Source organism: Adiantum capillus-veneris, chromosome 28 (assembly GCF_014529385.1).
Source record: "Adiantum capillus-veneris isolate H3 chromosome 28, ASM1452938v2, whole genome shotgun sequence".
Classification (NCBI taxonomy): Eukaryota; Viridiplantae; Streptophyta; class Polypodiopsida; order Polypodiales; family Pteridaceae; genus Adiantum; species Adiantum capillus-veneris.
Window position 1 is genome coordinate 32199566 of NC_140958.1, and position 27376 is coordinate 32226941.

The 27376-nt window shown below is 49.5% G+C and overlaps 1 protein-coding gene across 4 annotated transcripts in view; it reads left to right on the plus strand.

The window, feature by feature from the left end:
- ATGRIP (Golgi-localized GRIP domain-containing protein) overlaps positions 1-27376 on the plus strand; it is a 172719-nt gene that overhangs the window by 134746 nt on the left and 10597 nt on the right. For all 4 annotated transcript variants that reach the window (XR_015187007.1, XM_086504852.1, XM_086504854.1 and 1 more), the window contains 2 exons: positions 6207-6298; positions 6650-6769. Coding sequence is in view for 3 of the 4 variants with exons in the window: in XM_086504852.1 (XP_086360978.1) it covers positions 6207-6298; positions 6650-6769 (212 nt within the window). In the remaining variant the exon portion in view is untranslated. The remainder of the gene's footprint in view (positions 1-6206; positions 6299-6649; positions 6770-27376) is intronic.

Genomic DNA, 27376 nt, shown 5'->3' on the forward strand with positions numbered 1-27376 from the left:
CTATGCATATAAGCCTTAGTCTTCTTGAATTGGGTATTTATGAAGGTACCATGGTCACTGGCAATTTTACTTCGCGTTTTATCTACCACGGATTCTTTCAGAGGGGTTAGATGATCTCTGATTCCGGGAATCTTCCCTGCTCTTGCTTTGCTAGTCCCTTTGCCTGTTGGTGCTTCTGATGTCCTCTCACTCACTCACTTTGCTTCTGATTGCCTTGAAAATATCCATGTGACCTCGCCCTGAAGCCTTGCTGCCACCAACCCTCGCCCCCAACCCTCGCCCTTGCCCTCTCCTCTTAACCCTCGCCCCTAGCCCCTCGCCCTTACCCTCGCTCGCCTCTCGCCCCTCCCCTCACCCTCGCCCTCGCCTCTCGCCCTCCCCTATCCCCTCGCCCTCGCCCTTACCCTCTCCCCTCGCCCTCGCCCTCGCCCCTCCCCTCGCCCTCGCCCTTGAACCTCCCCTCGCCCCTCGCCCTTGAACCTCCCCTCGCCCTCGCCTCTCGCCTCTCGCCCTCCCCTATCTCCTCACCCTCGCCCTCCTCGCCCTCTCTCCTCGCCCTCTTCCCATCACCCTCGCCCTCACCCTCGCCCTCCGGGCCTGGCCATCTCGCCTCGTCTTTCCCCGCTGCCCTCGCCCGTGGCTTTCACCGCCTAAAGCAAGCCAAATAATATGCTAAAGCATACTTAAAATGCTTTAATTTTCCCTGCAAAAAGCACTGCCCAACGAAAAGCAAAAAGAAAAATTAGATAACGTCTATAAATTCAAGCGTTGGTTCTCCCTTCAGTCAGTTTCCATCGCCAACATCTCTGGCCATCGCCAGGCGTTCCTCATTCATCTCCAGGCGTTCCTCTCTCTCTCTCTCTCTCTCTCTCTCTCTCTCTCTCTCTCCGGTGTTCCTATCTCTCCGTGCTCCTTGATAACAGTAGCTTGATCTCGACCTTCTTCTAGAGGGCACTCTACGCAGGATGGGCTTCTCAGATGCTTGGATCAGAGGGGTGTCAGCTTTGTATAGACAGGCTCACAGTCAGGTACCTTTGGCCGGAGGTAGAGGTGATCGCTTCATGCTCACACGTTCGGTCAGACAGGGCTGTCCTCTTGTTCCCTTCGAAGGCTCTTTTTGTTCTATGCGGAGGCGATGAGCAGGTTTTTGGTGTCGCAGCAGGTTGGTCTACGGGGCTTAGCACTCCCTATTCGGGGAGATGAGCTTCTGAACGCTGAGTCTGCCGACGACTCAGCCTTGTACTTAGATGGCCAGGAGGCCAACCTTCACAGGTGTGAGCAGGCTCTGGAGACCTTCTGTTGTGCATCGGGCGCACTGACCAAGCAGAGTGGCCATTGGTATTGCTAAGCTTAGTCCTTTCTTTCTCTAGGAGTCTGCAGCCAAGGAGGAGGAGAAGCGACAATAGGGCATTGCTTCCCTACATCGGATGCAAGAGCGCCACCTTCATAGTCCTTGGGTGTCGAGGCTCAGATGTGCCGGGATGGTGAAGACGTGCTCTGTGTATAGACTCACTCTAGACGACTACGTCCAGATAATCCTGACCAAAACGCTACTACTCATATGTACAACCATAAAGAGCCACCAATGGCTCATAAATGACAGCACCTAAGTCTATCCCCACTGAGTGGCGGTGGTGACCTGGCCTAGATGTCCACTAAACCACCGTATCCCTGCCACGTGTCGTTGCCCAGCGAGTCCGTCTAGTGTGAACTGACCAGACCAAAGACCAACTGTAAAGTCCAAACTGTACTAACTGTCCTGTGAAAGTGACACTGTAGCCTGCTACAGGTTGCCCGCCACCACAAGACCGCTTCCCGTCCAAGAGAGCGAAACTGAAGAACTGAAAAATCGGCAATCTACTGTTGGTGGTCGGATGATGGAGGAGGAGAAGGAGGCTGGTAGAAAGGTGGGTAAGGAGATGGAGGCCATGTGTATGGTGGGGGGTAGTGGCCATGAGGAGGTACATTGGATATAGAGTGGCCACTCCATGAGCAGCAGCAGACTGAGTAGGGTGAGTAGGTGGAGCAGGTGGAAACCCAGGAAAAGACTGAGTAGGCTGAGAAGGCTGAGAAGGTGGGACAGGTGGAAACCGAGGAAAAGACTGAGTAGGCTGAGATGGTGGAACAGGTGGTTGGAATCCAAGGAAACTGTAGAAGTGTTGAGGGGAAGAGGTGGACTGGGAGGGGAGGCCATAGAGGGTCCATGAAACTGTGATGAAGCCGATCCTACTGGCTTAGACTACATAGTGGTAGGATTTGTTTTCTCAACTGCTTGAGAATCCCCTGAATGGGCTTTGGAAACATCCGTCTGTATCGGTGTTGCCATAGCAGGAACTTGCGTAGAAACCGGGGCTGTAGCTGTAGCTGTCTATGAAATGGCTACAGCTTGGTATTTGGCACATGAGGGACACACTGTATGTACCACAAAAGAGAGGTCCTGAACTGCGGCCATATCATTTGCCTCTTTTAACTGTATGTGTTGAGTGCGGACAATATGTTTGAGGTCCACTACCTGTTGAGTGAGAACCTTTATGCAATCTTGAGCCTGAACAATTAACATGTCCCTATCCATCGCTCGTTGAAGATGGTTGCGCACTGCCCTTTGCATACTGTCATATACAGCGCAATGCAGACCGTTGGTACCTTGCAATGAGACGGCTGCATCCATAATCGTCAAAATGACAACCTGACAACCCAAGTACCGAACTGCAGTCCCTGGGGGAAAATACCTAAAACCCTCTCCTGGTATCCAATCGGGTACAGGAGCACCACCAACCGAGAAAGCCACTGTCTTTCAGGGGTGCCATGTGTGCCCAAACACTCTGTCCAAAGCACCACCACCCGCTCTCTAAGCTCCGTATCCAACAGAATCCTTTCGGGGATGCACAACATAGCAATGTGATTCCTCTGTCTGCCTACCAGAGTAAGAATCACTGACGCATGAAAAGGTAGTCCTTGCCAAAATGCATATGGATCCTCCCATGTCACAGATGTTGTCAGTGGCGTAGAAGCGATCTATCAGAGATAGATTCACGCCCCCTACAGATTGAGAGAAAGAGACGTTGTTTGAGGGTCGCACAAAGCCTGCATGCTGCCAAGCATTGGAACTCAGCCCCGTGTACGGTAACATGACTGCCTCCAATCCTATTCGAGGGGTCCTCCAACATGCTGAAGTCCCCCCAACACACCATTGCTCTGCATGAGGAAATGAGTTCACAATTTGTGGCCAAAACTCTGCTCGTGCACTTGCATGGTTGGGTGCATAAATGTTCAGGAAGCCCATGAGGCTATCGTGAACCTACATAGTACTCCATTGGGCCCTACTAAGCACAATGTTACCTCTGCCCACAATGGCTTGCTCTCATGAATCCGCAATAGTCATACATACACCTCCCTGGATGCTTCTAGACCCAAAAGCAGCCGACCAAAAAGTCTCATAGGGGCTACGCAGAATCTGACCACAATGCCGGATGCAGCTGTCACAAAGATGACGCTCCTGAAGCAAAAGTATAACAATCATACCACCCACAAGGCATCTCTGAAGCTCTTGACGCAAGCAACCCTGCTGACGCTGAAACTGGGGTCCACCTAAGGTCCACCTAAGCCCTGCACGTTCCATGAGACAATCCTCATGGGATCAATGAGAAAGACCGATGTTGCCACAGCAACCGACCTCGCAATCTTCGAGGCTGGCTTGCATAGGGAGTAATTTGCATCCGAGTGACCCCGAGATAGGCGTGTCTGAAGTGATTGTTGAACCGAGGCCCTAGAAGAACCTGCAATCCGTAGAGCTACATCCTCTGTCCAGGAATCCTAATGTACAAATACATAGCAAGGGGCACTATGAGACTTGAGTGTCTGCAAAGAAGTATACCAGAGTGTGTCTGCATCCAGCAAAATCGGGTGGTATCGCACTGAACTTGGCCAACGGCCAAAGAGTTTGAATCAAATCTCTCACATCCAGATCCCATGTGTGGTGCTTAAACTCTAGAGTGTGGACTTGGAACCAATCAAGGACTGTATGCAGAGTCCACTCTGAGCGAGTTCTGCCGCAGAGCTGGAAGGAGAAGCCAACCCCTGTGTCTAGAGCCTTAGTGCCTCTTGCGGTCAGAAAGAGAACGTGTTCTCTGAAGCAGGCTGCCTCGAGGTCAGGGGATGGGTGACCGAGGAATCGGGTAAAGCCATAGTCGAGATGTCCCACCATTGGCGAATGTCAAAACTAGTCAGCTCGCGAGGGACTGACGCAAAAGAAGAGGTCTTCACCAGTAGTGGTGTCCTCAGCTAGGGCTGTACCTCCCGAGCCAAGCGGCTAGAAGCGAAAGCAGTGCCAAGAGAGTGCCTAGCTGTGGAAGAGGGTCTAGTCCCGTGTACTTGAGGGCCAGTGCGAGAAGGGATCAAGAGAAGAAGCTGAGGCCTCAGTGGGGAGAATTGGGGGGCGGGCGGGGGGGGGGGGTGGGCGACGGCGAGGCTGAGGTGGACTGGGCTCCTCGGGGGTATCCTGTTGTAAGGGGGTCGAGCGATTTCTTGCAAGAACTCATTGCTGCTAGACTACCGTAGATTGGCCACCAGGGGGGGCAATGTGGCGAGCCCGTCCCCGTCGGCGGCGGCTGTGAACGTGCTGCCAGCCATCAGCTGTCTGGCCACCAGGCTCTGAAGAGGCACTAGCGTGTGCCTTGGGGACCTGTCTGTTGTGACTGCTCAGCCTTGGGAGGTTGAGAGTGCGGCGCGGGTTGAGATCTCCTGCGGGGACCTGCCTTCGCTAGAAGGCCCATCTATCTGCAAATGAAGCACTAGTTCGGGAATCCCGAATACTCCACACTCTGGCGGAGTCAACCGCCACTCACCCTAGGTAGAAGCATTACCTTTGGGAGAGAGTGGGTGTCCCTAACCAGAATTCGTATTATATGTATACCTGCGGCCCTGGCAGCAACTGAGGCTCTCGAAGATTGTCCCAATCTCGGAACCAATCCTGGAAAGAAGTGGGAGGTAGTCCCTCAGCAGCTAGGGAAGCACACCAAAATGGGGAGGTCTGCTTCCTCGGGAAGAACATATGAACTGAATCGAACCCATGGCGCCACTGTCGAAAGTGAGCCATGGCTAGCGGGTTCATCGCGATGATCTTGGCAGCCATCTCGGGAGTTTTTTTTTTTTTTGGGGGGGGAGGGGGGGGGGCATGGTGTCGACGCATCCTTTGCTGCTGTGAGCCTCTCACAGAAAGAGGCCCGAGAGGCAAGAGGGAAGGCTGGAAGAGTGAAAAGGGGGAGGCAGCGAGTGGGGCAGCGCGTAGAGGATAGGCGGGGCAGCGGGCAGGGCGAGGGGCAGCTTGCGAGACGGCAGGGGGCAGCGGGAGCGAGCTGAGGGGAGGACAGTGATAGCAGGGGAGGGCAGCACGAGTGTGGGAGAGAGGGCGACGGAGAGGCAGGGGGGGGGGGGGGGGGGGGGGTTGGGGTTGGGGTGTGTGTGTTTGTGTTTATGTAGTGATGGCGGGGAGAGCAGGAGCAGCGAACGCCAGTGTTCCACCAAATTCAGACTTTGCAAGATTTCCCTGAAGAAGGGCCATATACAAACGTTCTAGCTACTATTCCGTTTCTGTGGAGTTTGTGCATGTCTTGCACAAGAGTCAAACTGCTCAGTCTTCAACTGCAACTGTTTGAACAACTGTGTAGACAGTTACAACATATTTCAGAGGTACTCGAACTGTCGGAGTACTATATGGCTGCCTGAACCTGAAATGTTAAGGTGCAAGAATGAAAAATGACAAAAACCCAGGTTTTTCTCAAGGGTCATGAGTCATAGTAAGAGGGTCCACTCACAATGATGTTATCACAGATTTAGAGATTGACATTAATTCATTCTTAAAACATAATGGATGCCATGAGTGATCACTACCTGGTCATCACTGACACTTAACTTTAAAAGTTACGTGTACAACTGCCAGGATGATAAAAATTGCAACGTCTTCACAACTTTGAATTGTGATTCGTAAACTTAAAAAAAAGATACCAGTGAAAATTAGTTACTACAAAACTAGAGGAACCTGAAAATGGGTTTTTCTGAAACTGCTTGAAAAAGAAACGGGGAGGAAACAATTTTGGAATTTGTTTACGTGATATATGGACAGAATATATTGCAGGTGTATTTTGATTCTCAGGATGCCAATTATCAATAGCAATGAATAAATTCCAAATTGATGTCTTTAAATGCAGAAAGATACAATGCTTTAATGGAGAAAAATGCATCCAAAATCACGGCAGAGCAGGAAATGGCACTGCTAAAGGAAAAGTTCACACAGCTAGAGGTAATAACTATTATTTGTTGTTTATTTTAAGTCGTATCATTCTTTGTGAGGAGCTGATTGTGAGGCCTATGGGAGAGGTGAGGCAAGGCCTCACATGTTAGTCGAGGTTGAGGCCTGTGTGAGATGCAGGCCTACGTGAGTAGAGGCCTCACATGTGAGTACTCGAGTCGAGGGCCTATGCTCCCACCTTCCATAGGCCTCGACCTCGACTGGATGTGAGGCCTTGCTCCGTATCTCGCTTAGGCCTGACAATCACTCGCACTCTTTCTTGGGATGCATGTGTTCATTCACTTCAAATTAGGACCTTCAGCTTTGTGTATGAAATACTCAGTTTGTTAATTAAATTGTCAGGGAGAATATAGTACGTTCCAAGAAATGGCTAACACTATGCTAGAGTCGAAGGATCAAGAGATAGCTCGCTTACTAGAAGAAGTCAGAGAGATGCAGAAAACCATCTCTGATGCACCAAAGGTAAGTGATTGCTGATGAATTCTGAATACACCATTTTGGCTTTTCTGTTCAACTCTCGTCAATGCCATGCTTTATTGAAGGTCCTAAATATTTCGAGCAAGTTTGTCAATAAAGTAAAATTTGGAAATCCTTGTGTTACTCTAAAATACTTGAAAGCTACTCTTTAGCTAAAAATCTTAGTAATCAAAGCACTGAGAGTTTCCTTTTTTTTTTCCCCCATCAAAACTTTGGGAGTTAAATTAGAGAAAACAAAAAGGTGTACAATGGATACTGCTATGATTGGGGAGGCGACTACAGAGAGGGCATGTGAGGATAAAGGCTTTCACATCATAAGGGGAGGTAACATCAGAACACAGTTACAGGGAAGGCCGTTTAATGACCGTTTTTAGGTCTCCGTTCCCCTACTTCCCGTTCCAAATCCCCGTGTCGTGTTTCAAACGTGAGTATCCATAAAGAGGAAATGGCATTTCATGCCCATTGCTGTTCCCCGTTCCGCGTTCTGATTTCCCGTTCCGGGTAACTATACATCAAAAGAGACGGGAGCAATAAAGACAACAAGACAGGACCCGTTCCGAGAGCTCGCTGCTGCTGTTGCGCTACCCACTCGCCATCGCAACCTCCCCCTGCCCCTCCCCCCCCTGCCCTCGCGCGCCACCGCTGCCCATTCCCCCCCTGCCCTCGCCGCCCGCACCTGCTGCGCGTACGCCAGCGCGCTGCCCAGCCTGCCCGCAGCCCTATGCCCGCCTTGCCCACCTGCTCGCCAGCTTTCCCCCCACTCCCGCCTGCCGCCCCGTTTTCTGCCTCAGCCCCCCAGCCCCGCCTCCCAATCCTACCTCACGACGGCCATCTTGCTTGTCGGGCCTCGCCAGTACCAGTGACGGGTTCGGTCCTGCAAAAGCTTCGTTTTTCGACTACGTTTCTCCGCCCCTCCCCTACAGCAGCAGACACAAATGGAGGCTCCAGCTTCGCCACAGAGGGACTCTGATGAAGCCCCCTCGCCCGACCCCGCTGAGCCCACCATTCGACTTGCTCTCTCGCCTACAGAGCAAGCGAGCCTTGCCGCAGAGGTAGAGAGATTGCAGGCGACTTCGGTTATCTGCAAGGTTCTCGGCACTCGACCTAGCAGAGGAGGGCTGCGAGACCTTCTCTAGGCCCGCCTTCTCTCAGAGGTGGGCAAGATCTTGGATGTCCAGATTCTCGGACGGGGGTACTACCAGATTGAGTTCGAGACTTCCGAGATGGCTTCCAAGGTCATTGCTATGAGTCCACTGGCCATTCGAGCATCACGCGCCCACTTTCGACAGTGGCGACATGGTTTTGACCCGACTTCGGATGTGCTAGTAGAGGAGGCAGACATCCCCATCTCAGTCTGCTTTCCGGGTTTACGGAGGGAGTACCTTCCACTTCTCTCCAGGATTGGCTCCGCCATCGGGACAGTCCTGGAGACACCTCGTACGGCAGCATCAGTAGCTGCCAAGGCGGCTGGCATCCCTTCAGTTCGAGTTTTGGTCAGAGATACCTACACGCTCCCGAAGGTCATCCTTTTGCCTCGGGTGAGTGGGGGTTGGTTTCGACAGAGTGTGGAGTACTCGGGTCTCCCGAACCAGTGTTTCATTTGCAGACAGATGGGCCACCTAGCGAAGGCCTGTCCACGGAGGAGACCACGACCCGCACCCCAGCCTCAGCCCCAACCTGCCAAGGCTGGGCCACAGCCACAGCCAGCGACACAGAGCACAGATTCAGCGCCACCCTCCGAGCCTGGGGCTCCAGCGGAGGAGGGGTGGCAGCAGGCCCGTGGCCGTCGACGCCAGGGGCCACAGCGTCAGCCTGGCACTCAGAGTGGCCCCCAGGTGCCTACTCAGCAGTAGTGGGTTCCCACGGGGAACCGCTTTGGGCCTCTTGAGCAGGAGGAGCCTCCTTCGCCAGCCGCCACCTCCGCTTCACCCTCGCCAGCCGCTCCGCCTTCCGATCTCCCCTCCTCCTCCTCATGCCCTCCCCCGCCCTCTGCTACCGCTCACCCCCCACCTCGCCTCCCCCATGTCTCTGCCGCCCCACCCCGCTTCTCCTCTCCCCCCCCCCCCCCCCCCCCCCCCCCCCCCCCCAGCCCCTTCTCCCCCTCCTCCTGCTTCAGTACCTCAGTCGGCTCAGGAGACTGGACCCTCGCCGGCGGCTAGGAGATCTCTTGGCAGCGCCTTTGCCACGAGTCGCCTAGCGAGAGAGGGTCAGCCCTTCATGCGGCCCCCTCTGCAGATTCAGACATCTTCTCTTGCAGCTATCCCGCGTGGTTTGACGAGCATTGACCTCCGACGCCGCTGGGATTTCTTCGATTACGGGTTTACTCGTTTTCTTGGCGACTCCGCAGCAGACCACGAGGCAGCCTGCTTCAGAGTCCACGCTTTGTTCCTCGCCGCTAGGGGGACAGAGGCCTTGGACTCAGTAGTTGGTTTCTCCTTCCCCCTCTGTGGCAGGACTGAGACAGAGTGGTCCCTCGACTCAGTGGTGGGATGGTTGCATACACAGGTTCTCGAGTTCTCTCACCACATGGGAGAACTTGGCGTTACAGATTTGCTGCAGACGTTGTGACCACTGGCCAAATTTGCGGTGACACCCCCAGACTCAGCAGGATGTAGACACATTGTGGTGTACTTTTTTGCTGATACGCAGTGTTTGCCTTGCTATGTATTCATTCATGAGGACTCCTGGACAGAGGAGGTTGCTTTACGCACGGCTCGCTCTGCTTGGGCTTGGACCAGGCACTCACTGCAGTCTCGCCTATCTAGAGGACGCTCGGATGCGGATTACTCCCCATCCAAGCCTGCTTCGAAGATAGCTCGTCTTGCTGCTGCGGCAGCATCTGTTCTCTCTCGCTCCCCATGAGGATCGTCTCGTGGAACGTGCAGGGACTAGGTGGGCCCCAGTTTCACCGACAGCGGGGCCGATTGCGTCAGGAGCTTCAGCGTTGCCTTGTGGGAGGAGAGATTGATCTCCTTATGCTTCAGGAGCACCATTTGTCTGAGAGCCGCATTCGGCGATGTGGTCAGATTTTGCGTGGACGCTATGATACCTTTTGGTCAGCTGCTTTTGGACCTGGAGGCATCCAGGGTGGGGTATGTATGACTATTGCGGACATACTACAGCAGGCCATTGTGGGCAGAGGGATTATTGTACCAGGCAGGGCTCAGTGGATTACTATGCAGGTTCAGGGTAGCCTTGTGGGTTTCCTGAACATCTATGCGCCCAATGTGGCGAGTGCTCGTGCAGAGTTTTGGTCACAGATTGTTGAGTCTTTGCCACAGGTTGACCAGTGGTGTGTAGGAGGGGACTTCAACATGTTGGAGGACCCTTCTGACAGGATCGGAGGCAGCCATGCTACTGTGCATGGAGTCGAGTTAGCAGCTTGGGAGAGGTTTTGTATGACGCTGAGGGTCTCGGATACATGGCAACATTCTGGCTTTGTGAGGCCTCCAGAGAGTCTTGCCTTCTCTAGATCGGACCGCAGAGTGGGAGGAGTGAATCTATCGCGCATAGATCGCTTCTACACTAGTGACCACTTCAGTGACTTGGGGGGATCAGTGGGCATCCTGGCAGGGACATCCTTCTCGGACCATGCACCAGTGATTCTGACAGTGGCAGATAGGCAGAGGAGTGGGAGCACGATGCTTCGCATCCCAGAGCGGGTCTTGTTGGACTCAGCACTCAGAGAGAGGGTCGAGGTTCTATGGATAGAGGGCATGGACAGCCAGGCTCCACCTGCAGACAGAGTGGCCTCAGGCCTAGCTCAGCTTAGCCACTTCTTTCTCCAGGAGTCTCTGGCTCGACGGGCTGCAGCGAGAGAGGAGGAGCAGCGTCTCAGACGAGGCATTGCTTCACTACAGAGGATGCAGGAGTAGCATCCAGACAGTCCATGGTTGGAGGAGCAGTTACAGCAGGCTCGACAGGAGCTTGCTTGCACAGAGGAGAGGCGCCATGAGTTTGCCTTTCATCGACAGGCATCTCAGTGGACTCAGGTGGGTGACAGGGTGACAGGTGGTTTTTTTTGAGACAGTGGGACCTCGGCACTCGCATGCCAAGGTCAATCAGTTGAGGAGACTCGATGGGTCAGTTGTTTGTGAGCCTGAGGATATGCGTGCAGTCGCTACTGACTTTTACCGTGAGCTACTGTCGGCTGAGCCCGAGTCAGAGAGACAGGATGTATCCAGGGAGCAGGTTTGGGCACAGATGCCCTGTCTTGTGACTCTGGAGATGCGGCAGAGGCTTGAGTTACCTCTTCAGCTTGAGGAGCTGCACACGGCTCTTTGGGCCCTCCCTCGTGGTAGCTGTCCAGGTGAGGATGGGCTGACTCCCAGCTTCTTCTTGGAGTACTGGGACCTGCTTGGCCCAGATCTTTGTAGTGCCTTTCAGTACATTCTGCACACAGGAGTGATGCCGGATAGCATGAGTGAGGGCCTGATTTACCTCATTCCAAAGGAGGGTGGCTCCTTGGATGAGATTCGACAGTGGCGCCCCATCACCATTCTCAACTCAGCCTACAAAATTCTTGCCAAGGCTCCGAGTTTGAGGATTCAGCCACTATTGGAGAGCCTTATACATGGGACTCAGACAGGTTTTGTCAAGGAACGCAGTATCCTTGACAACATCTTCACTTTTTGGGAGGCTTCTGCCCTTGCACGGCTCCGTGGGGAGGACCTTGTGATTCTTCTTCTCGATTTTGAGAAGGCATACGACAGAGTCGACTGGGACTTTCTAGAGGGCACGCTACGCAGGATGGGCTTCTCAGAGGCTTGGATCAGAGGGGTGTCAGCTTTGTACAGACAGGCTCACAGTCAGGTGCTTTTGGCAGGAGGTAGAGGTGAGCGCTTCATGCTCACACGATCGGTCAGACAGGGTTGTCCTCTTGCCCCCTTTCTCTTTCTGTTCTATGCGGAGGCGATGAGCAGATTTTTGGTGTCACAGCAGGTTGGTTTGAGGGGCTTAGCACTCCCTCTACGGGGAGATGAGCTTCTGGACGCTGGGTTTGCCGACGACTCAGCCTTATACTTAGAGGGCCAGGAGGCCAATTTACACAGATGTGGGCAGGCTTTGGAGACCTTCTGCTGTGCATCGGGCGCACTGATCAACTAGAGAAAGACAGTGGCTTTCTCGGTTGGTAGTGCTCCTGTGCCAGATTGGATGCCAGGAGAGGGTTTCAGGTGGATTCCTCCAGGGACTGCAGTTTGGTACTTGGGTTGTCAGGTTGGTTTGGATTTGTTCCCCGAGCAGCAGATTGCTCCTCTTCTCCTGTCCATCAGGAGAAAGCTGTTACATTGGAGCTCAGCCCGACTTTCGCTGGCTGGTAGAGTAGTAGTTGCCAACCAGGTGTTGTTGGCGACTATGTGGTACATCACTTCTTGCTGGATCTTCTCGAGTTCCTGCATCAGCCAGGTAGAGAGGCTGATGAGGAACTTCCTTTGTTCAGGTCGTGACACTCAGATTGCCCGAGCCAAGGTGGCTTGGTCGGTCATCACACTTCCTTGTTCTCAGGGAGGGCTTGGGATCATTGATCCAGCACAGCAGAGCAGAGCCCTTCTTGGGAAGTTCGTCGTCAGAGGACTTCTTCCAGGCGAGGAGCCCTGGAAGGAGTTCTTGTTGCAGAGGCTTCGTGCCAGGGTGCCTCAGTCAGGAGGCCCTTGGCAACCTTCGACCAGATGGATCTTTACAGAGTTGCGTCGAGTTGGTTTGAGCAGGAGACTGGAGGACCGATTCGCTGTGAGTCTGCTTCGTTGTTGGGAGCTATTACGGCGTGGCCTAGAGCAGAGACAGCCGACGTGCACGGAGGAGCGCCTACGGCAGCCCCTTGTCTGGAACCCCATGGTTAGCACTCAGCGAGGCCACTTGGTTGGGAGAAGGCCTCATGTTTCTTGGGGTCCCATGGCAGCAGGTCCAGCGCGCTCTCAAGGTGACTGGCTAGAGTTCACAGGTTTGTCAGAGGAGGTGCAGGTTGTCCAGCTACAGGGCATGAGAGGGGTTCAGAGCATGTGTCAGGACATCTCAGAGTCAGTTCCAGCTGACTGGCTCACGCCTCTCAAGCCAGTGGCACCCCGGTGGATGGGAGCCTTCACACGACTGGAGGTTCTCATTTCAGTCAGGGCTTGCTCAGAGACTGTCCCAGCCCTGTTCTTCGAGCTTCAGGGTGGGGGACGACTACAGAGAGTTGCAGTAGAGGCCCCGCAGGTAGCAGAGTGTTGTTTCCAGAGGATCCGAGTTGTGGGCATCTGTGGGAGGACTTGCATCATAGACCCTGACCCAGCAGCTCTTGAGATAGGACACTGGAGGCTATGGGCTTGGGAGTGCTGTCCACTGGCACGAGTACAGTGGGATCCTGGTGAGTGGCTATGGAGGGACCCATTCTCTTCTGCAGACCGCCCAGGAGTCCCTTTCTTTCAGTACACTGTTCGGCTTGGACGTCATATACTTGCAGCACAGAGTGAGGCCCGCCCCGCTGCAGCACGTCATTGGCAGGAGGAGGGTCTCACAGTTGAGTTCTTGGCAGCTTTTTGGCAGAGGCTGTGGGACTCCAGACAGCCGAGGCGCGTCACCTTGTTCCAGTGGTTGGTTGCACACAGAGCCACAGCAGTAGGGAGATGGCTTGTACATAGTGGTCTCTCGGCCGCATGTACAGCCTGTGACCAGTTGGTGGAGAGTCAGCGTCACTGTCTTTGGGACTGTCCCTCGGCCGAGCAGGTGTGGCTACGAGTTCTTCGGCTGATGGCTGCCCTCTCCACGGCTTGACAGTACACTTGGGGGGCAGCGGCTTGGTCCACCCTCATGGGCCCGGCACTTCAGTTTGAGCTGTCTTCCACCAGCAGGATGATAGTGATACAGGGGGGTCGACCTACACTCCAGCCTGCTACAGACCTTACTCCACTGGAGTGGAGCAGTGAGAGAGCGGAGTGTTGGGAGCTCATCAGCGGCCTAGCTCTCTGGTTTATCTGGCGGGCCCGTTGTTTCCGCATCTTTGAGGCTCGCCTTGTACCACCAGCAGAGACTGTTCGTGACTTTTGGCTAGAGCTGATCCATACTCTCAGAGGACAGCTTGAGGGACTACAGGGCAGCGCCGACTGCATGCGGGAGCACCGCGAGGCTTTCCTTCGACTCTGGCGCCCTGGGCCGTTCTACTCCATGGTCCAGGGGGTGCTCAGATGGCACTACTGTCCACCTGTGTGGCTTTTCCCTCCTCCCATCTCCTGATTTAGCCCCATTGTACATATGCTGTTTTTTCATTGGGAGAGTCTCCCCACCATGCTTGTTGTAGCCCTCTCTTGCAGAGGTGGATGTAGCCCTATGGGCAGTTTTCATTAACTAATAGAAGGATCTTTTTCTATAAAAAAAAAAGAAAAAAAGAGACGGGAGCAAAAGAGATGCAGGGGTAACAATGAGGTGATTACAACTGGTTGTATCCATAAGTTGGGGTTGAGCAGTCTAGGGCAGACTATTTATGGCTTCCTGGATGTCTACCATCAGGTTGATGGATTTGATGACAAGCTGGGTGGCCTCTCTGTTCTGGCCAAGCTTTCCATCGCCATGTCGATCAGGGTGGACTGCAGTTTGAAGATGTGCACTTGAAGAAAAAAAGAAAATGCTCTCGATTACAATTTAAAATCTTAGTGATCAAAGCACTGAGAGTTTCTCTTGTTTGTTTGAAGATTTGCACTTGACTAACACGCTAGTAAATAAAGAAAATGCTTTCGATTATAGTTATTTAGATTTTTTTTCTTGCTTTATTCAAGTTGATTGCAAGTATTAAAGCTATGTATTCTCTCGCTCCCCAGGGCTGTAGACAGTGGGAACAGACCCTAGTTGGAAATGAGAACAACAGTTATCGAATGCAGTTACCACAGTAATTGCACAGTGTACAGTCAGTCAGAGCCCAGTCGGGTATCAATAAATAGGACCCACTCCATCATTTTGGGGGACTAGTCATTTCGAAGTCTAGTGAGATCCTTTTGTACTCATTGAGCATTTTCTCTGAGCATCATCTAGCTCTCTCGTGGCTGTATCTGATGCCAGTTGTACACTTTCTGTATTTGAATACATTTTTGTTCCAGTTTCAGTCTCTTGTCTTCTGTTTTCATTTCAGTCTTTGTGTGATCATCTGCTATCCGAAGTCTTAACCCAATGTCTATATATCTGATCTGATGAGACTAGCTCCAACTGTTCAACCTGGAATAGCTGTCAGCAGAAGTGACAAGCTCATTCCATTTTGGTGATCACCCTGGTGAGCTAACAGCGAAAGAAAGCTGTCTTTGGATTGATTTTAGGATTCCAAGTAATGCGACAGGCTCTGTGTTTGGTCCAAATGAGCGTAATAATGAGATAGCCAATTCCTTTTAATTCCCATCAGTTTATAGTTAAAAAGTTGTGTGATGGACGGTCATCTTGCACGGTTCGAAGAGCACGTGATTTAATCTCCGCGGTAAATGAACCTGAACCACAAGGAACCAGCCCTTACTCATCATGAGGGATACGGGACGGTCTCGTGGACCTCTTGCCTAACCCTAGTTAGAGGAGGCGCGCCCTCTTCACAAAGAATCTATCTCCCAGTTGGGGTTTGGAGTTAGCTGCAAGTCAGCAATGCTGCCCAGAAGAGTCGGATGGGGAAGAAGACCAACCGACCACGATATTCATGGAAGAGCAGGACTGTGTCAGTACCATACCAGAGGAGTCGGAACGAGGCCTTGACATTGACATCGATCTTGATTCTGATGCACACCTGGACCAGAGGGAAAGTAAGGAACTTGGAAATTCCCAAAATTCAGCACAGTCCGGGCGACGGCATTTTGAATGAGCGGAGAGGCGTTCTCGCTCGAATGGATCTCAGAGGAAGGATAAGAGCAAGGGCAGGAATCAGACTGAGGACAGTGAAGGCAGCAGACGGAGTCACAAATCAGCACCCAAGAAATCCAAAAAGAAACATGAGCGGGACACCGTTATTGAAACCTACGATAAGGATAAGTAGGATGCAGACACGGACCATTACCGTAAGCATCAGAGCAGCGAAAGGAAGTCAGCTTCGAAGGACAAACCAAAACACCATGAGCGTTCCACAGATTTGAAAATAGCTTTTCCAATTTTCAAACGCGGAAAAAGGGATAATCTTGACGTTCATATCCAAGCGTTTGAACAATATTCTGAGATGAAGGATATTGACGAGGATGAGTGGGGAGAATACTTTCCACAAACCCTGAAGGGTGCAACACGGAAATGGTATTATCATTATCAGGCATGTCAGCTCAGATTTTATAGCAAGTTGATCAAGGCCTTTCGACTAGAATATATTGATAATAAGGGTGATGACGGCATCTTGTGTGAACCGGACAAAATCGAGCAAGGAAAGCTTTCAGTTTGGAGCTACGTAGCATAGTTACCCGAAACGGGAATGGGGAATGGGAACGGGAGGATCTGGAACGGGATGGGAACGGGGAGGAGGAGGGGGAGCCGGAATAGGAACGGGGAACGAACGGTCGACTAAAGTAAGGGTTGAATTACCTCCATTCAACTTAGTCCCAAATCAACTCCTAAATTGCCCCCAAAACTGCCCTCAAATATGTTCCCCAAACAACCCCAAATTTGCTCCCAAATGCCTACTTTTGCGTGTTCCGCTTCGTTCCTCCCTGTTCCGGAACACCGTTCCGGTTACACCTTGTTTTGGAACACGATGTTCCATTCCCGACTCCGTTTCGGGAACGGGACTCGTCCGGAAGGCCGTTCGGAACGTTTGGGTTGCATTCGGTTCGTTGCGTTTTACACTGCTAGTAGAGCAGGGTTGCCCTACGGCGTAGGGAACAATTTGTACGTTCTGTACTGTACCGTACGACTTGTACGTTCGTACGGGACTTGTTCGGTTGTTGTTGTTGTTGCTTTTTTTTTGTGTGGATTGTTTCACAATTTTGACTACGTTTGACTAGGAGCCCAACGGTTGCATTGGCTCAAACACCCATGACCTATGTGCGGTGAGGCTTGGGTAGTGGATCTACTGTGGCGGCCACCACTTTGCAGAATGTGCCAATTTCTAGGCTTGCGGATCCTAGAGAGCCAGAGTTTTATGATGAGGGCAACATCCTTAGTGAGGAAGATTATGATCTTGCATCTATTGCATTGATTCATGTCGTCATGAGGATAATTGCACTACCTTAAGCTCAAGCTCAAGCTCAAGCTCGGACCACGACTCCGGTGATGAGAGCGATATGAGCAGTTAGGACTCTCTCTTTATGCTTTAAAGTTTGCACCCATGGGCCATGAGTTGTGTCACTACTTTTGTCACTTGTATCTCTCTATTTTATGTAATGTAGTCATGATTCTTGTTTTTTCGAACATTGGCGTTTTCAATGTCCATGGACAGATCTTTCATGTTCTAACTTATAGAGTAAGTTGTAAGTAGTTAGTACTAAGTACTAAGGTCTATGTCATGACTCATATAATCTATCATGTTCTAACTTCTTAGTTTGAAAACTTCTTGGTTTAGTCTCTCTTGTAGTTTGTAAAGACGTATGATATTTTTTATATTTTGCATCGTACGTTACGTCAACGTGCGTCTAATTTTGTTTAGTTCAATTACTACCGCACGTCTTCGTACGTGTACCCGTCGTACGTGACCGTACGTGTCAACCCTGATGTAGAGAAGATCAAAGAGCTAACAAATGCAGGAGCATTCATCGGACAAGTGAGTGCAAGCCGGGTTCGTGAGTGGGTTCAAAAGTAAAAAGCTTAGGGAATAGGAGGTTCTAGAGCCAAGCAAAAATTTCAACAATCTGATCTAGAGAGCACTAAAGCTCGAGCAACAAGCAAAGAAAGAAAGGGGTCATAAAGGTAGACGGGACTCCAGTGTAACAAACTTGGGCACTCCACGTCGAGAATCTAGCACGACACCGAGAGAATCACTTAAAAATACTTCGCACTCTAATCACATTTCAATTGAGTCGACACGGCCTAGCGTAGTTCTGTGCCCAGAGAGGTTGGCCCCAAAGATTGGTGCCCCTTTCGATATTTGTTTTTATATTAATGCTCGAGCAAAGTTACAATGCCCACGGGTACTCTCTGCTCTGAAGCTCGTCAACAAATCTGAGCCAAAGAGTGGCCCCGGGGTTCAATTTAAAGGCCCCGAGGGCTCTCAAAAGCAGTTACATGAAAATCTTCAAACTCAAAAGCACTTGGCCCCAAAAGCTGCTAGCACTCCACGCGGAAATCCGTACAGCTCTGTCGTAAATGCAAAGGTCCATACGGTCTGCCACGTCATCAGCGCGAAACACGGAGTGTCCATATAATTGCCATGTCATCAACCTTTTAAGTGATCTCTCTTTTTGTCTTTAATCTTTAGGTGTCCCTAGGGCCCCATTAGACGGGACCCTATAAGTTGTTCCTTGGAACAACTTATAACTTTAGGTCTTGTCAATTGGACATGCCATGTCATAATTTTGTGACAATACCCCTCTCTTGAAAGAATTGTACTCCCCTCGATTATGATTGCAAAAATAGACAAAATCCATAAACCAGCTCAATAGACACTGGCTCTAAGTATCGACACACTAGACGACACAAATCTAGTACTTGCGCAAAGACGACTCAGTCAGATCAAATCAGAGAAAATCAATCTAGATCCAACACCATGATTCCTGGCACGTATTTAGTAATCGCATCTAGATCCACACCGGACCTCAGATATGTCGGATTAACTAATTCTTATTGCGATCATATCTATAGGATCTGTAGACCGAAATGCTGCAGTCATTTGTCTTTCAATCCTGCAGTCAAAGAAAATCACATGAGAGAGTACACATAAGTTAAAATCTTTTTTGGGAATTCCCATTTCCAAGTTCTTTATTCATAAAGTCATACATTAGAATACTATCAACACATCAGTATCCTTGAACTCGAAAGGAAATTCAGTGACTTTATGCCATCTAGGTAATCTGCGACAAAAAGGCAGAGTAACTCCCCTCTTTTGCTGTCTCGATTGCACCAGAGTCAACCCTGCTGATCTGCGGATCTCTCAGAGTAGACACTTCTAGATGGAATGTCACGAGACGGGCACCACGTGCCAATAGAAAGGAACAAACTTAATAGACTTTTAACACTTCAATAACAATTGAAACTGAAAGAGAGAGAGCACATGCGACACGGAGTGGCGGAATTCCACCCCAAAGAGTATTGGCCCCAAACTTTGGCGCCCCTTTCGGTATTTCTTTATAATACTTGAACTCAATACAATGTCGGTACTCACGCTCTACATTGTCTCACTGAAGCGTGCCAGAGACTGAGCCCTCTGCACTCATTTAAAGGCCCTTGGCCTTGAAAAGCAGTTTACTTGAAAAGCTTGAAACTCTAAAGCAACTGGCTCAAATACGTCGGTAAAGCTTATTCTACTGCTTCTGCTTCTTCACTTAGGGTTTGGGCCCCTCGGCTGGGATCTACAAGTCGGCTCCGTTCTTCAGTGGCTTGACACGTCAGCAGTTTGTGACATCCCCCCTTCTTGAAAGAAAGTAATCGTCTTGGATTACAACATATCTGCAAAACAACTCGAGTTAGCTCAAAAGTTTTCGAGGGACAATCCAAGGGACAATCAATTTCTCATTCCAAATCGGAGGTCTTGATTTCTTGGGTCGTTGGCTTCCGAGAAGAATCTCATTCAATAAAAAAGAATAAAAGGACTCCTTTTTGCTGACAACCTGGTTCTACTTGTTGACTCTCTTGAAAGCCTACAAACGAGCCTTGACGAGGTAAGTGAATGGGCAAAGACATGGGGAATGACCTTTGGAATTGATAAATGCATGGTCACGGTATTCCACGGAGACCTGCAGGATCTCTCTATGAGGATCTGTATTCTGGGTGGTGAGATGGTTGCAGTAGGTGAAACGTACAAGTACCTTGGCATCGATGTAGACTTGACCTTTTCCATTGAACGCATCGTCAAGGAGCGAGCGGACAAGGGGAGGAAGAGTCTATTTGCATGTCAACACCTACTGACAAACCGAGCCATTCCTATATGGTCTCGAGTCTGTTTTTAAGGCGTGCGTGTATCCAGTGATTTGTTATGGTGCGGAAATTATGGGTGCCCACGATCAGCATGTCCTTCACTCTCTGCAGCGCCTCATCGCCACCGGGATGCAAATGTTACTCGGAAAGGGAGCAAGGTCAACCTCTGTAGGGACGACAACTCTCCATCACGAGTTTAACATACCACCCGTATCTGCCTATTGTGGGGGACAACAAGCAAGCGCTTTTGACAAGTACCGCTCGGTTTCATCTACTTGGATAGGCTTCTTGGTAAACAAGATGCCTAAGAACCAACCGTTCAAGAAGTGGACTTGGACGACAAGAACCTAGAACGGGATGAATAAGTATATCCCAGCGCTTTAGCTTAGTTCGCTACCACATATGGGACAAGTGGGAAGACAGGCATTCATGCCTGGCGTTGGAGCCCTATAAGACGGCAGGCTTTGAACAAACTCGTGGATACTTCCTGTAGCTCAATAGGAGCACTATACTGAATAGGAAGGAGGAGAGAATGCTGGCTCTCGCGAGAGTAGATGGGCTCAAAGTGGCTGATAGTTATATGCACGGACACAGCATTTGCACGCTGTGCTCCCAGTTAGACGGTCGTTCGCTTTCGCATTTGCTGATGAACTGTTCGGTGGTTGATGATTCTAGGGGGCGCTGGCTAAACCGATTCAACTCCACCTTCAACGCTATCGACCTTTCGTTGGACCCTGTAGAAAGGACTGTTATCCTCCTTGGTGGGGAGGCTCGCGGGAAGCGGATGCCCTTTTGGGTACGCCGTGATCCGCACTCGAGGGACGGAACCGCAGGGCACGTGCCTGTGGCGAAGTTCCTCGGTGAAGTTGTACCCCGGTACTTGGGTGCTCTGCATAGGCGGATGGGGAGATAATACTCCCCTTCCTATGCTGTTATTTTGAATCCGATCCCTTCCGGGGGAAATGACGTAATTCTCCCCAAGTGAAGCCAGATGAGCTACAAGAGCGCCCACGTGCCATTCCCCCCGCGGGGGGGGGGGGGGGGGGGGGGGGGGGGGGGGGGGGGGGGTCAACTTCACCCAAAAGGGGTTGGGAGGTGCAAAAGGGAGACGCCACCAACCTCAGCGGACGCCACCTGTGAGCCGACACCCTTCCGAGCGGGTATGGAATTTCCTAGGGGAAAACCGTCGGGTTACAAAGGCAGTTTAGTGAGGTGAGTGATAAGTTACCTGGAGGAGCCAAAGCGTCTGCCTTCGGATTCTGGGTGCATAGTCCTGGTCGTTCTTCTTGTGCACTTCTCTGGTGTATGAGGAGAGCGGCCGGGCGTGCCCTACCCGACTACGAAAACAAAACAAAACAAAACCAAAAAGTCTTATTCCAGATCGGAACTCTTGATATCTTGGGTCGTTGACTTCCCAAAAGTATCTCATCCAATAAGGAATCTCATTCGAGATGGGAACTCTTGATATCCTAGGTCATTGACTTCCAAAAAGTATCTCATAAATTAAGGAATCTCATTCGAGATCGGAACTCTTGATATCCTCGGTCGTTGACTTCCCAGAATTATCTCATCCAATAAGGAGTATTCAGTGGTTGGCACATCACAATGCAACACAAGTGCTCACACATGCATGTTACAAGACACAACGAACATCATCGCTGAGGACTTCCTCGAGACAAATGGTCTGCGGTATGAAGCTCGTCAACGAGTACCTCGTCACTCCCCTCCGCAAATAACCTAAAAAGGCCGGGGCCATGAGTTTAGAGAACTAGTACAACCAAATGCTCCTCAGACTGCAGCTTGTGTCGCTTGGAGGTTCAAGCACAAACATCCCGTTTGCGTCGTATGGAGGTTTTCCAGCATACAACAAAACGCTCCTCAGACATCCCGTTTGCGTCGTTCTGAAGTTCAAACAAATTCCAAAACATCATTTTTCATTGCTCCTCGCGGGAGTAACTCGCCAATCAATGAAACTAATATTAAAACTAGAGTCAAAAATTTCAAATCGGCACCAAGACAGGTTCAAAACAGATACCATCCATTTCAAACAATATCCAAACAGGATCACCAAACAAGTTCCAGACAGGCCTCAAACTTAAAAAACAATCTCGATATCAGTCGAGCTCGAAAAGTCGATTGACTTTCCATCCTGAAACCTGCACCTAAAATTAGGGTTAGATTCCTTTCATAAGGTCGTAGCCGACCACAGCATGGTCCATCCGCTCGTGGATAGACATTGTTTCTCTGATGGCGATGGTAGTCCCAAGACATAGCAATCACACTGGACCTCCAAGGTATCAACTTGAGAAGAGAAACCTGGTGAGAGATGTCAACAAATTTCAAGTCGTAATCTTCTAGGGTTTCCATGGCAAGCCTTTTAAGATACCCCAACACTCCGAAGGAAAATGTCAGAAACCATATGATTTCGGGCAAAAAATTTCTTGAAAGCTTGCCAAGTCCTTGGGGTGTGCGGCCTGGTAGCTTATAGACATCAACCTCTGTATGGCATTGCTTCTGAGAAAAACAGTGACTCGAAACAAATCTTGGATCCTTCTCTTGCAAGTGATCTTTATGGCTTATGACCTGTAAGACATGAGCGATGAAGATGGAAGCACGCCCGATGCGCGATGAAGTAAGGGTGGGAGTGTCTAATAAGTTTGGGGTCAAGGCACGGAGATAAAATTCCAGTAGCCTTTGGAAGCACCGGTTTGCTCTGTCTGCTCTTTTGTAGGACTAGTATGCTTTCAAAAAATCACACGTCTGATGCTGTGATACCACTGTCACGAGACATGCACCACGTGCCAATAGAAAAGAACAGACTGAACCAAACTGAACAAACTTTTAGCACTTTAATAACAACTGAAACTGAAAGAGAGAGAGCACACGCAACACGTAGTGGCAGAATTCCACCCAGCAGAGTATTGGCCCCAAACCTTGGTGTCCCTGTCGATGTTTCTTTATATTACTTGAACTCAGTACAATGCCCGTACTCACGCTCTGCTTCTCAATGAAGCGTGCCAGAGATTGAGCCCTCGGTACTTATTTAAATGCCCTTTGCCTTGAAAAGCAGTTTACATGAAGAGCTTGAAACTCAAAAGCAACTGACTCAAAAACAGATGCCCAAAAGCTGCTAGCAAAAAAGCTCTGCCACGTCAGCGATAAGTGTAAAATGTAGAAATCTGCACAGTTTTGCCACGTCAGCATGCCAGCTTAAAATCCGGAATTCCGTACAAGATGTCATGTCATCACTGAGTGCATTTTGTTGGATGTCCGTCTAGCAGGTGCCACGTCATCTGTTTTCCACATTGTCTTATGTGTGTGAGGGTCCAACTTTATTTTAATGCCTTTATGTCACTTGGGCCCCACTGGACGAGGTTTCAAAAGTTGGTGGAACTTCTTTAAAAATAGGCCCCTCGGCAAGACTTTGTAAGTCGGTAAAACTTATTCCGCTTCTTCTGCTTCTTCACTTCGGGTTTAGCTTCTTCACTTAGGGTTTAGGTCCCTCGGTATGTGCAAGTCGGCTCCGTTCTTCAATAGCTTGACATATCTGCAGTTTGTGACTCCGAAATCCTCAAGGTAAAGTTCCAGTACGTGAGGAGTATTTGCTAGGTCCTCCTCCTCCATCCACTTCGCATCCAATGCCGGATAGTTCTTGAATTTCACTAAGAATCGCCAAATCACTTTACCTCTCACTTTCATTTCTTTATGAGCGAGTATCTTCTTTGGGACGAGTATCTCCTCGCTCTCTTCCAATTCAGGTTACCAATCAGGCTCCCTGTCAACTTGCACCTCACCCTTAAAAGGTGTGAAGAGACTCACATGAATAGCAAGCCGCTCCTTTCCCTTTCTTTTCCTCAGGCGTGCCTTCTCAAAGCGTAAGAGCACCCAATCATCTTCCTTCAACTGCAAGTTGCATCTATGTTTATCCACTGCCTTCTTATGCCATCCTTGAGACTTCTCAATAGCCTCACGAAACTTGGCAAAAGCAGTGTCCAAATCCCTCGTGTACTGATGCGCTCAAAAATCTTTTCTATGGTGCTTAGAAATGATAGAGCCTTCTTAGCACCTTCCATTACCTCAAATGACGCTTTCCCGGTCGAAGAGTGAACCGTGTTTTTGTACACAAATTCCACCAAAGGCAAGTACTTTTCCCATTGAGTCTTCTGATCCGAAATGTAAGACTTCATTAAATCCAAAACCATTAAATTGGCTATCTCAAATTGCCCATATATTTGTGGGTGGAATGAGGACAAGAACTGCAACTGCGTGCCAATGTTCTCCCAAGTCGCCCTTCAAAACAAACTCGTGAATCGGGGATTTTTGGCTGAGACTATTGACTCAGGCATGCCATGTAACCGAAAAATCTGTGAGATGAACAATCTTGCCAAATGGTGAGGCTTGATTGTCTTCTTTACCGGAATAAAGTGAGCCTGGTTGCTAAATCTGTCAATGACTATCCAAATGCCATCATGCCCACTTTGGGTCTTGGGAAGATAAAAAATGAAATCCATAGCAATGCTTTCTAGGGGTGGGAGGGTATGGGTAAAGGCTGTAGAAGTCTCGATGCCTTATGCCTTATGCTTGTCAAATTTGAACTTTTGGTATACTAAACAATTGCGAACAAACTCGTCCACATCCTTTTTGAGCCTCGGTTAATAAAAGTAACGTTCAACACCCTTCAAGGTGGTATCTATGCCATGTGGGCCGGAAAAAGATAGACAATGGCACTCTGGCAAAACCTTCTCTCTCAAAGACTGTGCAACACACAACATTGTTTTCCACATCAAACAACTGTAACATATGGAATAGGAATAGCCTGCAACTGTCTCCCCATTCTGTATTTGGTGAAAGATGTTTGCAACGTTAGGATTTGTGGCGTATTGGTCGACCATATCTGTCACAAACTGTCGACGTGTCAAAGCCCTGAAGAAGGGAGTCAACTTGCATATGTCGGCCGAGGGGCCTAAACCCTAAGAAGAACAAGTAATAGAAGAAGAAGTCCTACCAACTTATGGGGACCCCGTTCGATTGGGCCTCAAGTGACAAGGAATTCAAATAAAGCAGGACTCACACATGCTCATAAGAAATTGCGAAGCTGGCTAATGACGTGGCAGATTTCCAAAAATCACGTTGACATGATGACATGGTTGGCTGTACGGATCTCCGCGTTTAGCGCTGGCTGATGGCGTGGCAGGCTGTACGGATTTCCGTGATTTACGTTGGCAGCTTTTTAGCTTTACTTTTGGACCAGAAGCTTTTGAGTTTTGAAGGTTTTCATTGTAACTGCTTTTCAGGCCAAGGGCCTTTAAATATGAGGTTAGGGCTCATTCTCTGGCATGCTTCCTGAAGAAGGTGAAGAGTTTGGAGTACCGGCTTGTACTGTGTTGATGCAATATAAAGAAATACCGAAAGGGGCGCCAAGGTTTGGGGCCAATACTCTCTGGGGTGGAATTTCGCCACTCCGTGTCGTGTGTCGTCTCTCTCTTTCAGTTCAGTTGTTATTGAAGTGCTAAAAGTTTGTTTAGTTTGTTCTTTTCTATTGACACGTGGCGCTCGTCTTGTGACAATATCCTCGAAGCTTCGATGATGTATCACGGAAATAGCCAGAACCAAGGGCTTTGGTGATAACGCATCTACCGCTAAGATCTTCTGTCCCTAAACATGGACTGTCTGGAAATGAAACTATGACAGTATGTTAGTTCACCTCATTTGCTTTTCTGGCAGCTGCTTCTGCGACAAGTAGTAGCGTAGACTCTCATGATATGTGAAGATTGTAAAATCAGTTCCAAGTAAATAGTGTCACCACTATTTAAGGGCATGGATAACTGCCAATAGCTCTTTCTCATAAATCTGTGCTACCATCTCCGGAAGTTTAAACATCCTTTTCTCGTAAGCAATGACATGGCCATCGTTCATCAAAACTGCTCCCAGACTACGACCACAAGCATCACAATAAACTTTAAATGGCTTTTACAAGTTTGGCAAGGCCAATATTGGTCCGATAGTCAATTTCTCTTTGAGAGTCTGAAAAGCGGTAATCTCTATCGATCCCCACGTGAAAGGGACTCCTTTGTGAGTCGGTAAATGCAAAGGAGAAGCTATCTCTGCAAATTTCCGAATGAATCGCCAATAGTAAGAGCACAAGCCTTTAAAGCTTCGAACTTCATGAACATTCTTTAAGTCAGGCCAATCGCGAATAGTGTCAATTTTGGCCTGGTCCATCTGCACTTCTGCTAAGACGATGTGCCCCAAGAAATGTATCTCGAGCAAGAAGAATTCACTCTTCTTCGTGTTATAACCAATCTATACTTCCGCAATGCTTGAAAAACTTGTAGCAGATGATGTCTGTGCTCTGCTTCATTCTTGGAGAAAACTATAATGTCGTCAAAGAAAGTGTTTACGAAAGATCGATACTCTCTAAAAATCCTATCCATCATTCAATTGAATGTTGTTGGAGCATTCGTAAGTCCAAAAAGCATAACAAAATATTCGTACAAACCAAAAGTTGTTCGGAAAGCTGTCTTGTAGACATCCCCCGGAGCAATTCGGATCTGATGATATCCACTCTTCAGATCAATGCACATCCTCCAAGATCTGTCTTTCTTTAGTACTAGCAACACCGGAGAACAGAAAGGTAAGCTGAAATGTTAGGTTGGATGAGACCTTTCTCAAGAATTTCTTCTACTTGGTTCAGTATTTCTTCATTTTGGAGTCGGCTAACTCTATAAGGTGGCCAATTTGGTGGTGTACTTCCGGGAATGAAATCAATCGTATGGTCTTGAGGGCGAGGTGGAGGTAACTCGCCTGGTAGGGCTTCTGAGAAACAATCAACCTGTGTGTGCATAAATTCTTGTTGTTCCTTTGCTTCAATTGGGAAATAACTGAAACTGATACAAGTGGGACGGGCTCGCCCTTGAATTCTACATAAGTACAATTTCTGTGCCTTTCTCATTCCTCAAAGTCGCTTTCTTGGCTCTTTAATCGAGGAGTGCACTGTTCTTGTGGAACCAAGGGACTCTTTGGAGGACGTCACACCCTTTCAAAGGCATGATGTAAGAGTCCTCTTGCCCTAAATACCCTTGACATTGCAAACGAAGTTTGCCAATGACAGGTGTAATGGCAACATCCCGTCCGGGTGCCGCTTGAACAACTTCTGCCTGTGGTCCCATAGACGACGGTTCGGATGGAGACGCAGAGATGATTGCAATCTACACGCATGACAACATTTTTAGTACTTCAAAACAACTTGAAAAGAGAAGAGAGAGAAGACGACAAGACTTGACGGAATTCCAAGTCTAGACGCACTGGCCCCAAAGACTGGCGTCCCTTTCAGTATTTCTATGTACAACTGTAGTATTTTTACAATAAGAAAGTCCCTCCAACACTGAAGGAGAAGCATAAGTCCACTTTCAAGACTGGAGAGGATAAAAGTGGCGGGGGAAGGGCACGTTTCCTACGGTATTATTATAAAATGTGGAGAACGGTGCCAACTCCACACCATATATACATATGGTTTCCTCTTTTTTATGGGCACAATCATTGCAAATGCACGAAATGCATCTCCCTCCGTCTTTTTACATCTATCCATTTTTTAATGCA